This window comes from Pipistrellus kuhlii, unplaced genomic scaffold, assembly GCF_014108245.1.
Source record: "Pipistrellus kuhlii isolate mPipKuh1 unplaced genomic scaffold, mPipKuh1.p scaffold_m20_p_6, whole genome shotgun sequence".
Lineage (NCBI taxonomy): Eukaryota > Metazoa > Chordata > Mammalia > Chiroptera > Vespertilionidae > Pipistrellus > Pipistrellus kuhlii.
The window spans coordinates 14,287,719-14,301,083 of record NW_023425562.1 but is presented as its reverse complement, the minus strand read 5'-3'; the positions used below and the strand labels follow the sequence as shown (position 1 = coordinate 14,301,083).

At 39.0% G+C, this 13,365-nt stretch overlaps 1 protein-coding gene across 6 annotated transcripts in view; it reads left to right on the top strand.

The window, feature by feature from the left end:
- Positions 1-13,365, top strand: part of EPG5 (ectopic P-granules autophagy protein 5 homolog) — a 75,044-nt gene that overhangs the window by 36,514 nt on the left and 25,165 nt on the right. For all 6 annotated transcript variants that reach the window (XM_045574885.1, XM_036418084.2, XM_045574884.1 and 3 more), the window contains 5 exons: positions 562-783; positions 2,439-2,562; positions 5,612-5,756; positions 7,683-7,854; positions 9,328-9,490. In XM_045574885.1, the coding sequence (XP_045430841.1) occupies positions 562-783; positions 2,439-2,562; positions 5,612-5,756; positions 7,683-7,854; positions 9,328-9,490 (826 nt within the window). The remainder of the gene's footprint in view (positions 1-561; positions 784-2,438; positions 2,563-5,611; positions 5,757-7,682; positions 7,855-9,327; positions 9,491-13,365) is intronic.

Sequence of the window (13,365 nt, the reverse complement as noted above, 5' to 3'; positions counted from 1 at the left end):
CCAGATTGCAAGTTCTTCAAGAGAAGAGACTATTTAAAAAAAAAAAAATAAAAAAAAAAAAATATATATATATATATATATATATATAGCTATATTATTGATTTCAGAGAGGAAGGGAGAGGGAAAGAGAGATAGAAACATCAATGAAAGAGAATCATTGATTGGCTGCCTCCTTCACGCCCCCCCTCCTGGGGATAGAGCCCCTAACCAGGGCATGTGCCATTGACCAGAATCAAACTGGGACCCTTCAGTTCTCAGGCTGTTTTGCTCTGTCCACTGAGCCAAACTGGCTAGGGCGAGAAGAGACTATTTTTAATCTCTTCCGTACCTCTAAGTGGTAATAATATCTTGAATTTGCATAGCATTCCACTAAAAAAACAACTATTTTCATATATATCATCTTGTTGGAGCCTCATAATAACTGTTATGATAGAACTAGTATGTATTAATTTAATGCTGTGTATATATAGCTATAGTAAACTGACTTGTTATTGTGATTTTGTGGTTATATAAGAGGTACATCGTGTATTGATCTTGTAATCTATGCTTGTATTTCTTAAGGCTACCCATAGACGGGTGTATTGGAAGAAGATTTTTCCAAAGCCCTGCACATATTAATTTGTTGAAAGAAATGAAGAGGCGCCTGACTGAGGTAGCTGATTTTCACCACGCAGCGAGCAAGGCCCTCCGTGTTCCAGCAGAGGGCAGTGAAGGGCTACCCGAGAGCCAGGCTGGCACCCCTGCTTACCTGACTTCACCCGAGCTGCACACGGAGTTAGTGAGGTAACACGTGGTTGTTTAGTCATGTACATGCTGTTTGCAGCACAATACTGTGCTGGGGCAGTTATGTGTTTCTAAACTACTAGATGTTATTCTCTTGTTAGATTCACTAGGGAAGGCAGCTTTGACTATAGGTTTATGTCTTGTAGTGTTTCTCTTATGTTTCTTGTGGGAAATGAATCAGCAATTTGTGTATACCTCTGTTGAGTACCTGGAGTCTTAAACTAGATCTTAAACCAGAGGCTTATGTCATTTTTTTAATGTAAAAACAGAAATATACCTAAATAATTGGCTGTGGTAGGTGAACATCAAGGGAAGCCTGCTTGGTAATTTTGTAAAAGAAATAAATGAGCATGGCAGGGTTCTTTAAGTGGGAGTTCATAGGCCTCTTAGGGGATTTCAGGACTCACCTTGGGCGGAATACAGTAATCTCCCAAAACTGCTTCTAAAATCAGCACAATATTGGCATCCACAAAAGGTTAAGAACTTTGAAATAAATGTGGGTTCCTATCCCATTTTCCTTTGCTTTTCACTTATTTTTAAATATATTTTTAAAAATACGTTTTTATTGATTTCAGAGAGGAAAGGAGAGGGATAGAGAGGTAGAAACATCAATGATGAGAGAGAATCATTCATCAGCTGCCTCCTGCATGTCCCCTACTGGGGATCACGCCCACAACCTGATTGTTAATCAGGCTTAACCAGTGGGAAGACTATCTTTGGACATTTAGATCAGCGAAGAGAGTCTCTGCTGTTCCCTTCTGCCTCTTAACTCCCCCTTCCTTTGTCATGTTGGTAAAGTGTCCATCTGATCAAATCAGAGGCTGGAAGAGAGCCATACCAGCCTCTTCCCTGCAAGAGCTCAAACCCCAGTCTCGGCTCTCTTCCTACCCAGACCACCCCACCTCCGCCCAGTTCCCCACCCAGTCACTCGTGTGCTGGAGGCCACTCTGGTATCTTTTGCTGCAAACAGCGGCTTAAAGTACCAGTGATTTTAGCTAACTGGACTGTGTTCTTATTAAAACAGAAAATAAAAACAAAGAAAACATTAAGTTTTATAAAATGTTTTTACTGGAAAGTGTAGATTGTTTTTCTTTCTTTTTATAGCCTGGTTTTGTTTTATTTCTTCTTAACGGGAATGGGATCACATGCTGTGAGTTCTATCTGTGACTCCTGGGGCAGGAGATGCCACTGAGCCTAACGCTGACAGGTGCTGCCAACGCATAAGTTGAAAATGGCTTTTACTGTTTCTCAGGGAGACGGGAGGTATATTTATTTGGATGTTATTTGAACTTGTCAAAGCACGAAGGCTCACTGACTGGATTGCTCAGGAAAGAGCAGCTCCAAATTCATTCCTAGGTTTGTGATAAAATCACCTCTTCTGTTTTTTTTCTGTTTACTGTATTTAATAATGCAATTCCCAGAGTCCTTCCTTCAGATCTTATCTTTTAGCAATTATTGCATAATATTTTATTTATCTGTAACCTGTTTCTCCCCAGCTGGCTCATGAGCTTTTTGGAAGAGTGATGGTTGTTGATAACATCTTCTGTAACATGTGCTTTTTTTTATGTTGTGGTGCCATTGTTTCTAGAGATGTAAGAAACTTCATCTGTGTGCACATCTTTTATATTTTATATAATTATGTTCTTTTCTTTTAGGCTCTTCAATGTATATATATTATGGCTAGAAGATGAGAATTTTCAAAAAGGAGATACCTATATTCCTACTCTACCAAAGCATTATGACACTCACAGGCTAGCCAAAGTGATGCAGAATCAGCAGGTGAAACTATGGCTGTGTCTCTTTTAGCATCTCTACTGTACTTTGAATTGATGACATTCATAATCGAATTATAAAACCACTTATAGATATGGAGACCACTTCCTCGAATGGTCATTGTTTTTGTGGATTTTGTCAGTATACAAGTGATTATTGTATTAATGGGATATTCCCTCTTGAATTTCCAACCCCACCATGACCTCACCTGAATGCTTGAAACTCAGTTTAGGACTTTCTACTATCTCGTAAACATAACCAACCTTGTATACTTTCTTAATTTAAATTGTTGTAAGCTGAATACTTTTAGCTGTCATCTCCACTCCTATAAAAAGCAAGAATTTATTAGGATCCATACGTTATATATGAAGTTACATGAATAGGTAAGAGCTCACCTTTATGTGGCTTTGGAGATGACTCGTGGGTGTCGTCGTTTCTGTTGCCCTTCTGAAAGTATTCCATTCTAGTCTTTACATATTCTAAGCTGTTCTCTCTCTAGTACCCAGAGATTTCTGTGGTCCTTTTTTAGGCCAAAACTTCTAAGTTTTCTCTTACCTGTGTGTGTATTTCTCCTATTCCAGTTCCCTTTTTCTAGGTGCTAAACTCTACTAGGCATTGACCTTTACATTGGGATGGGATTTAGGAACCTCTAAGACTTGAGAGACTTTAATTTGGATCTTTAAACTTATCTGCTTCCGTATTATATGTAGCATTTCATCTCTAGTAGGTATCTTTGGTTTCCTTCTTTCTTCCTTTTTTTCTCTCTTTCCTCCCTTCATTTCTTTCTTCTTTCCTTCTCTTTCTTCCATGAGTATTTATTTCGTGGTTTTAAAGTGTCAGATATCAAATGCCAAATATACAAAAAGAGACCTGGCACTGTCCCTGCTTTCAAGAAGCTTATGTCAAATGGGGGACTAAACAATGATCACATCTGGTGAGAAAGATTGTGGAAGTAGAATGTAAGGGTGTAAGAGGAGCAGCTCCCAATTCAGACTGCGATAGGAGTGGTGATCTTTGAATTGAGACCTGAAATAGGAAAAATAAGTGTGATCTTAATGTCGTGAAATCCTGAGTGAGGTTCCATGCCTATTTCTTCTTTACATGCCACACATCAAGGCTTTATCCATGGTTTTGCACATGTAGGTACTTGGTGTTGTAGCATCTACTGAATTAGTTTGTTTTTCTTAAGTCTACTTGCCCTTTTCTTTTATAGCTCCTATTTTTTAAAAATATATTTTTATTGAGAGGGAGATAGAAACATCAGTGATGAGAGAGAACCGTTGATCGGCTGCCTCCTGCATGCTCCCTGCTGGGGATCGAAGGCACAAACCAGGCATATGCCCTTGACTAGAATCGAATCCGGGACCCTTCAGTCCGAAGGCTGATACTCTAGCCATTGAGCCAAACCAACGAGGACTATAGCTCCTATTTTTGATCTGTAATCCAAGTTCTGGGTTTTTCTGCCCTTTTGTGTTTTCTGAGGCATCTCTGCTTAATCCATCACTGATTCTCAGGATTCTTCTCTAATTGTTAGCCTCTGTCAGCAGTTACTTAGCACAGAGGCAGAGAAGGTAACATAGTGGCCCCACTTAAAGAAGATGTATATGCACAGCAGGAGGGCCTGGCATGGCACCTGGAACTGTCAGGTGCATTTAGGAACCATCCTGTGATCAGGATGACTTGGGAGTTCCTTCTCTGAGTCTGGAGTGCCTTGTGCCATGGTTAGTTTGGAAATAATGAGTTAGGACTTAATGGGCAGTGTGCTAATTTGAAGCCAGGGATATCTTCAGGTTCAGAAGGATCCTTTAGACCACTTAAAATCAGGAAAAATAAAAAGGAAATTATGGTGCACAAAACCATAGTCCATAACTGATCACCTATATCACTCTTTTTTTCTCATTAAAGTGAGTCCACCATTCTAATTTGTAGTGATCACCAAAGTGAAGTACATAGAGAAATATAAGAATGTATAAGACAAAAAAAAAAAATAATATGCAAGATAGTTCACTGAAGTGTGGGAAAAGAATGCTAGAAGTCCTGTTTTTTCTTATTTTTTACTTCATCTTTTACTATGAAAAAATTTAGTCATACAGGAAATAGCATAGTATATCATAGACATGCCCATTCTCCCCCTCCTCTTTTGTGTACCATTTGTGTAGTTTCATCTGTAGTTCACCCGTACCCTCCACCATGTTATCTTGGAGATAATTCTAGAGAGCACTTGATAAATAGAAATATTAAAAGATAGGATTAAAAGTATGCACATGGCTTACCATGCTTGCATGCTCTTTCTTTTTTCCTGAGTCCTTTTTGATGATAGGGGGGGAAAAAGATGAAGATTCAAATATAACATACTTCCAAAAGCATTTACATCTGAAAAACAATAATAGGTTATTAAAATCAAGCATCTAATCAGTGTTCAAATTTCTCATTGTCTCATAAATGTTGTAAAAGTTTTGTTGTGCTGTATTTGTACAGTTTGTTTGAATCAGGATCTGTATTTTGTTACTGGTTTATAGCTCTTAAGTTCCTTTAATCTGTAAGTCCCCCCCTTAGTCCTTTTCCCCCTTGCAATTTATTTGTTGAAGAAACTGGGTAGTTTGTCCATAGTTTCCCCACAGTCTAGATTTTGTTTACTGCTTCTTTGTGGTGAAGTTTAATATGTTTTTCTGTCCCCTATATTTCCTGTAAATTGTTAGTGGGACATAGGGTTTGAGCTAGTCCAGCTTCAGTTATTTTCAATATATTTAAATTTATCTCTGTACAATTTGTGTTATTTATCCATGTCTTATAATTTCTTAGCTTAGTAATATGTATGTATAATTTAGAAACATACATTTAGTGGGGCTATAAACTTTTTCTGATCCAATGGTACTTAATGAAAAAAATTTTGAGATTCTTGCTAAGATTGTTAAGAGTACCAGTTTTAAATGCGATTCTTCCTAATGCTGGAGATCTTGGAATAGAACAAACTTATTGGTTCACTTTATAGTTAAATATGTAGTTTTAAATTTGAATATTCTGGAAAAGTTAAGGTCCTGTGTTTTCATTCTAGGATCTGTGGATGGAATATCTGAATATGGAGCGCATACATTATGAGTTTCAGGAAACCATTGGTCTGTGGATACAGGCCAAGCTTGAGTCCCATTCCACATCCTGCAGTTTGTCAGTTCAGCTAGACTTCACTGATCCTTTTTTGGGTGAGTCATACAAGCATCAGCCCCTTTGAATGTATGAAGGATGGAATGGATGAGTGAATCAGAGCCATTGAGGGTTAAGGTGTACAACAATGCATTCCTTCAGTAAGCATTGATTATTTTAGGAGTTCATAGTAACTTGTCTACCACTTAGGATTAGGTTAGATTGTGAGTGAGAGAAAATTCCACAATAGTAATAGCTTAAATAAGATAGAGATTTAATTTGATTTTCTCATATAAAAGGAGTCTGGATGCAGACATTTCAAAATGGTAACTTCATGAACTATAAGCCTTCAAGGACTCCTGGTTCCTCCTATGTGGCTGTCCCACTATTTTCACATATGACATCCACTATGGTCCAAGGTTGAGATAGTGGTCACATTCATGTTTTATTCAGCACAAAGGGGAATTTCCCTCTTTAAGGACTCTTTTGAGAAGCTGCTTACAGACTATCCAATTGTAGCTTATTGGCCCAAACTGAGACACATGGTTGTACCTACCTGAAAAGGAGACTAGAAAGTGACTTTAAAAAGACGTTTTTATTGACATCAATATGTAAAGTGCAACTTTAAATTTCATTGTTTTGGATTTGCAGTTTTACAATTCAGAAGTCTTTTCGCTTATAAACTTTTCTTTGTATCTGGAACTCTTATCATACAGTATACATGGATCATATTCCCAAAGATACATTTAAAATATATATATTTATTGTTGAAAGTAATACAGATGTTTTCCCTTTCCCCCCCTTTGACTCCTACTAAAGACCTGGATTTTTAAATAAGAAGCTTCAGGTTTTTCTAGATAAAAGGTCAGGCGATAACCTTGAAGGATGGCACTGTGGTTGTGATGGTAGTGTTAGTTTTAGCAGTTTCACAAGTTATTGCACACTTGTGACACCAACTTCCTTTTCTTGAATTAAATTTGTTTTGTTGACTTCATAGCTTTAATCACTTTTGGTCCAGAGTGCTCTGCATTTATTTTTGCCTGTCTTTTATTTTGCACTTAAAATATCCTTTATTTTTTATTTTATTTTTTTATGATAAGTGATATTGACTTTGAAAAAGAGCTTCCAGTTTTCTTTAGAGTCATGCCTTAAAATGTTGCTGGAAAGAAACCTGAACATATTCAGTAATCTTATCCAGTGGTGAATATCTAACTTGTTATATTCTGTGCAGAGAGTGGTAGTTCTAGTGGAAAAACCCCAGCTATAAGGGACGATCCTGTACTTGACCTGTTTGGAATGTTAAATTCCATCTGTTTGGGGTACAAACAATACAAGTCTTCTTATGCCAAGTAAAGTCACGTCTATTAAATTTAGTTTTTCTTAACAAGAATAGAAAATTGAATGCTACATTTGGAATGAAATCAGAAATTCATAGTAGTCCCTTAAGTGCTTGTTGACTTGATACTCCCTTGACCTCTCATCCCTTGTTATCTTACTGTGGAAAAGAAACAGGGATGTGGCAGCTTTTCTTCATGTTCTTCAGTTCCTGCCTGCACTGTGGTATGTGTATAGTGCAGTGAGGAGAGAGGGAGGGAAGGCTGGCAGGCAGAAACGGTTAGGGGCAATCAGGAAGGCAGGCAAGTGAGCAGTTGGGAGCCAGCAGTCCTAGATTCTGAGAGGGATGTCCAACTGCCTGTTTAGACCCGATCCCAGTGACCTAAACAAGCAGTCGGACATCCCTTGAGGGGTCCCAGATTGGAGAGGGTGCAGGCTGGACTGAGGGACACCACCCCCTCCCGCCCCCATGCACGAATTTCATGCACTGGGCCTCTAGTAAGAGATAAAAGGTTTAGGCCTCTGAAGTATCTATTTTGTATATCTCAGCATTTTTTATGATGGTAACAGGCCAGGGCTTTGCACCCTCTTAGTAAGTTACTACCTAGTTGTAGCCATTACTCAGTAAATATAACTTTATTTTCTTTCAGCTAAAGAGAGGGTCTTAAGTAACTTGCAGAAACATGATGCTCCCCAGCCTCCCCTTGCTCTGCACCCAATGAGGCCTCCTGTGCCGGTTATTTCCTCTGATGTGCTCCTGAGTCAGAAGGACACCACCCAGCTGGTGCGCACAGACCTCAATCTGTTGCGACAGCAGGCCAGGTAAGCCCAGGAGGCCCCTGGGTCACGCCTCCCTGCTTGCTGCCTTGACAGCTGGGTGATGCAGTACCTGGAAGGGTCCTCATCAGCATTCTGGCCATGTGGGTAATTGGTGGAGATGGGCCCAGACGGTTACTGTAGTTAACCAAGTTGTGACAATTTTAATTTCCCATTGAAATTATGTGGTGCTTTCATGAACGATAAATTTGTACATGTTTCCTATGGTGGCATTTCTGAGTGTCAGCAGTGCTAGCTAAGGGTTTCCCATGCTTCTCCTGAAGAACCTTCTGATAATGGAAAGATTGTATTTAAAGGGAATGAAATTATTTACTTTCTTTTGTCACTGCTTTGTTCTCTCACTCTCTATACTCTTAAAAATCGGCACTGGCATTGATTGAAGTGCGGGAAAGGCATTTAGTGTTCTGTGTTCACAGGAGAGACAGAATGATCAACTCTTTCAAGTTCTAGCTTGCCATCTTATGAGAAGGAGCCTTATAAAGTAAAAGTCTATTTGGCAAATCCCACAGGAATCAACCTCTCCTTTTTTTAAAATTTATCTTTATTGTTGAAAGTATTACAGGTGCCTCTACCCCCTTCCTCCCGCACCCCGCCCCTCACACCCCCCGGCCGCCAACCCACATGAACCCACCCACTCCACACCACTCCTGCCCCTGTGAGTCAATCTCTTACTGGCCTTTGTTTCCTTTGCTGCTTTTGGTCCAGTTATTTATTTGTGTGTGCACACAACTCTACATATGCACACACATACTGGCCTGCACGACAAAGTAATCATAACACTCTTAGAACAGTATTGACACCATGTAAGAATTAACTTTCTCCATTAAAAAATTATATATGTATTTTTATTGATTTCAGAGAGGAAGGGAGAGGCAGAGAGATAGAAACATTAATGATGATAGAGAATCATCGATTGATTGGCTGTTTCCTGTATGCCCCCCCACTAGGGATGAGCCTGCAACCTGGGCATGTGCCCTTGACTGGAATCGAACCTGGTCCCTTAAGTTTGCAGGCCTTAATCCTTTTATCCACTGAGCCAAACCAGCTAGGGCAACTTTCTCCATTTTTGAAAATTTAGTTTGAATTGTGAATACATAAGAAATTAGTGGTACTTACAAGTAAGGGCACCCCTTTAGGGTAGTTAAATTAGGATGAATTTCTCATTTATTCTTGTATATTTTAGGGTTCATTTATAAAACATTGTTAATATAACACAGATTCTAAGTGGAGTTTTATTAAAGTTGTCCCACTTTTTGTTTCTTAATTTTGTGGTTACCACGACTACCAGGCTGAGAATTTGGATAAGTCTTGGCACACACACCTTTGGTCTTTTTACTGTGGAATACTTACTAGCATATCTTGCTCTAATGCAGGCTTGGGTAACTGTAAGCCTTTATCACTTATTATGAAATCTTTCCTAAGACTTTCTTTGACCTCCTGATGATGTTTTTTTCTCAGAACGGCAGCTCTTTGGGAATCTCAGCAAGTTGCCCTGGATAGTGAGCTGTTGGACACAATGCCCAAACAGTATGTTAATCGAGAAGAACAGACCACACTACATTTGGAGTGTAGAGGCATTAGTGGTAAGAGATGCCAAGGAGCAGCAGTTGTAACAGTTCAGGTAAGATGGTTTAAATTCCTTTGTAGTTCAGAGAATTTTAATTGAGCCCCTAATTGGCATGTCATTGAGAAACACTGAAAGAAGCACATAGCAGGTAAGCCATGTCTCAAAACATGTAACAGTTTTTAGAGGAGTGAAGACACACAGTTAATCACCTGTTCCCATAAGTGCTGACAAGTCATATAAAACAGATAGAAATTCAAAGAAAAGCAGAATCATCAAGGAGATTTTGAGAGAGGGAGCCTTAAACTGGTCCTTAAAAGATTTTGATAACGATAGTTTGGATTCAGTAAGAGGCAGAGTGGGAATGGAGTCAGCATGGCTTCATCTAGGGGTCAGGGGCTGTCTGTGCCAGTGGATTTCAGGCTGTTGGAAGAAGTGATAGGAATCCACAGCAGGAAGGTTGGAGTTCACGTTGGAAAGGATGCTCACTGGGAGCGCTGGCTGTGTGGCAGACAGTTGGGGGGCACTGAAGACAAACATGGGAGGGGTCTGTGGAAGGCAGATCAGCTGGGCAGCGCCTGCCAACAGGCAGATGGAGAAATGTGCAACATCAGTATAAAAGTTAAACTGCCTCTAGAGTCACTTTCTTGAATTAGAAACATAAAATTAAGTTGGATGTGACTTTGGAAGGACTTCCAAATGGAAGTTTAGCTTTAGCCAGCATATCATAGCATTGCTTCATACCATGCACCGTCTGAACATTGATAGAAGAAGTAGAGGCATAGAGAAGTTACGTTACATACCCAAGGTGACATAGCCAGTGAGTGGCTAACCCAGGAAGTCCCAGGCAATCTGGTTAGAGGACATACCCCTTAATCATCTCACCTCACTCCATCTGCACATTATTCAGGAATCCCTGAGCTGGGAAAGAAATGCTTAGAGAGAGGCCTACTTAGAGAAAGGCCTCTAAGCATTTGCACAAAAATAGCTCCCCTTTTTGGTTAGCTTTTAGAAATTGGGGAAATTTTATTTACTGACCCTTGGTTGTCATTCAAAAATTTCTCTTGTGTGTGTGTGCCAATCTCCATTTTTACCTGTTCAAATGTATTCTTTTTATTTCCCCCCCCAAAATTTTCTCGATATTCTAATGTATTCTTTTAAAAAATATATTTCTATTGATTTTTAGAGAGAGGGAGAGAAAGAGAGAGAGAAATATTAACATGAAAGGGAGACATCAGTCTGCTGCCTCCTGTGTGCCCTAACTGGGGATTGAGCCCACAACCCAGGCATGTGCCCTGACTGAGAATTAAACTGGCATCCTTTTGGTGCAGGGGACGATGCCCAACCAACTGAGCCACACTGGCCAGGCTCTAATGTAGCTTTATCAATCTCCTTGGGTGACTGTTTTCTCTAAAGTGCCTTCTCAGAAATAACTTTTATATTTTGTATTTTTCATTACCTTCAAACTTTATTTCTGGCAAAGTGACATATTTGTATGCATCTAAAGTTAGGAAATTCAATCTGGAATGTGACCATTGATTAGAGAATTCATGGATCAGATCATTTTTTAAAATCAGCTTCATGGAAAATGATTTCGTATTTAAAATATATAAATTTTAAAATTAAAATACATAAATGTGTTTTAATATAATTTTAATGACTTATTTATAAAGATTTCAAATTATATCATGAAAATATTTTATTGCTTGATAAAACTTTTCTGGGAGGGAACGCCCTGGAAATTTCCAGCCCTCTGCAAGTGTTTGAACTGTGTATATATAGCTTGTTCGGGGTATACAAAAGCCAAATATATTTTATGGGAATTGAGACGTGCTTCTTCTGTGGTTGCCTCTCCTCGTAGAAGCCTCTAATAATTCAGTGACATTCCCTGAGGACATGGGGTGATTTATAATAGGGTTCCTTGTGTTGTACTTTGTTATTGTGGGGCATGTTTGCAGGACTCAGAATTGATTTATTGTCATGTGAAAAATTTGTTCATTCCTAGAAATGAGAGATGGAAAAGACCCACCGAGGGCCTCAGGTTATTGTGAAAGCTTACTGGAGGACCAGCTGTGTCCTACTTTTAAATTTCTTTGTCTACTTCAAGGGACTCAGGAGGGGCTTCCACCAGGCTACTTTGTTCTATTGTCTACGACTTCTTGTAATTATGAGCTGGTGGTCATTCAGTCTCTCTTACCACCATTCTAGGAAGAAAACTCTCAACAGTGGTGGGAACAGTGAACAAAATAAGTAGGCTAGAAAATAATGAACATTTTGGAGAAGTGGCATAACTTTCTTACACTAGTTGGTTTTCTTTTATTTTTCAGTATTAGTAATTTCTAGGACCTGGATGGAGGTTTTAAAGTTCAAGTTATCAAGTGGACTTGGTCTTGTCTCTACATTTCCCAGTGATGTGAAACTCTGTTCTTTCTCTCTTGTTCTTAAGTCTTTCCACTTTCCTTCATCCTCACTATCTTCCTTGTCTCACATTCTCTTTAACTCTCTGTTTGGCTGTTTCTCTCCAGGCCAGCCCAGGGCTGTGGTCCTCAAAGACCAGCTTTAATTGTAGTTGTTGACATATTGGGCAAAAGAGCTGACTGCACATATTCCTAATCACATTTTAAGCTATTAAATTTTGGCCTGTTGTTTGAAAGTTTTGAAATTTAATATTTGTATTGATTCAGTAAGTGGCTTTGTGGAAGTAATTTAATTTTTTTTTATCTTTCATTTCTCTAGTAGTAAAAACTAAAGCAATTATTGTTAACATTACATATTCTTGGATAGTTGCTTTTGTGGTTTTTGATTCATACTAACAGCCTATGTTTTTCTTTGAAACAAGAAATTTTGTAAAGATCTTTACCACAATGGTGGTGTATGTTATAGAAGTAAGTTTCCATTATGATCATAAAAAGTAGGTGTTGAGAGTATTGTCAGAGCTGTGCTGTGCTGGGTGCTATGTAAAGCAAAATAGGACCATTGCTCTTCAGGAGCTTTTGATTTGGAATTTATGCCCCCTGACAGAGACATAGACTCTTGATTAAGTAAGTTTGTGAATTAAGTGTTGACATTATTCACAGACAAAGGATACCTGTAACCATTATGGTGTGGCTCAAGACTGGACTACTGCTCACCCATGTGATTGTGGAAAACCATCTAAGGAAAACCATTAAGGAGAATGTAGGATTTAAAACTCCTGCCTCCTAAATGTTCCTGTCTTTTCAACATTCTCCGCCGTGCCCGCAAAATAAGTCCCAGTTCCCCAGATTGCTTTAAAGGCCTTCCCTGCTCCCCAGTCTCATTGCACGGCACTCTTCAGCTCGATCCCTTGGCCCCAATCAGCCTGGCCAGCCTCCTCCTCAATGTCCTGTCCTCCTGTCCCCCACATCTGCCATGTTGGTTCTGTCTTTGTGTTGCAGCCTGGGCCAAGGATCTTTTCTTTATCAATCCCCATCCAAAAAAGGACATTAAAAATGCAGAAACAAAGCAGTTTTTATATAGACCACCATCAATTAATTAGAAAAAGGGTTGTTAACCCCTCAACTAGGAAAGACATAATCTTAAATAAAGGATAGTCTTTTAAATTTAAATGAGATAAATTTAGTTGTGTTTTTTTTTTTAAAGCTTACTAAATTCTCCTTATTTTTTGTATCTTTACTGAAATCCAATAAAAGTTTAATCAAAGGTAAGCTTTCAGGAACTATTAAATTAGTCAGTTGCTCTTTCCCAGGCATGCAACTGATTTGGGCACTTCCCATGTTTATCTTATTTTATTGTTTGGTTTATATATGCTTTTTCCCCCCCCTTTTAAAATGGCAGATGTTTTGTTAACAGCATCCATGTCCTCTGTTTATGTGGGCACACGTGAGATGTACAGCCTCTGTCTCTAGTTGAATTGTATGTGCTGCTGGGTGGGAGAGCAGAGGGGTTAAGGC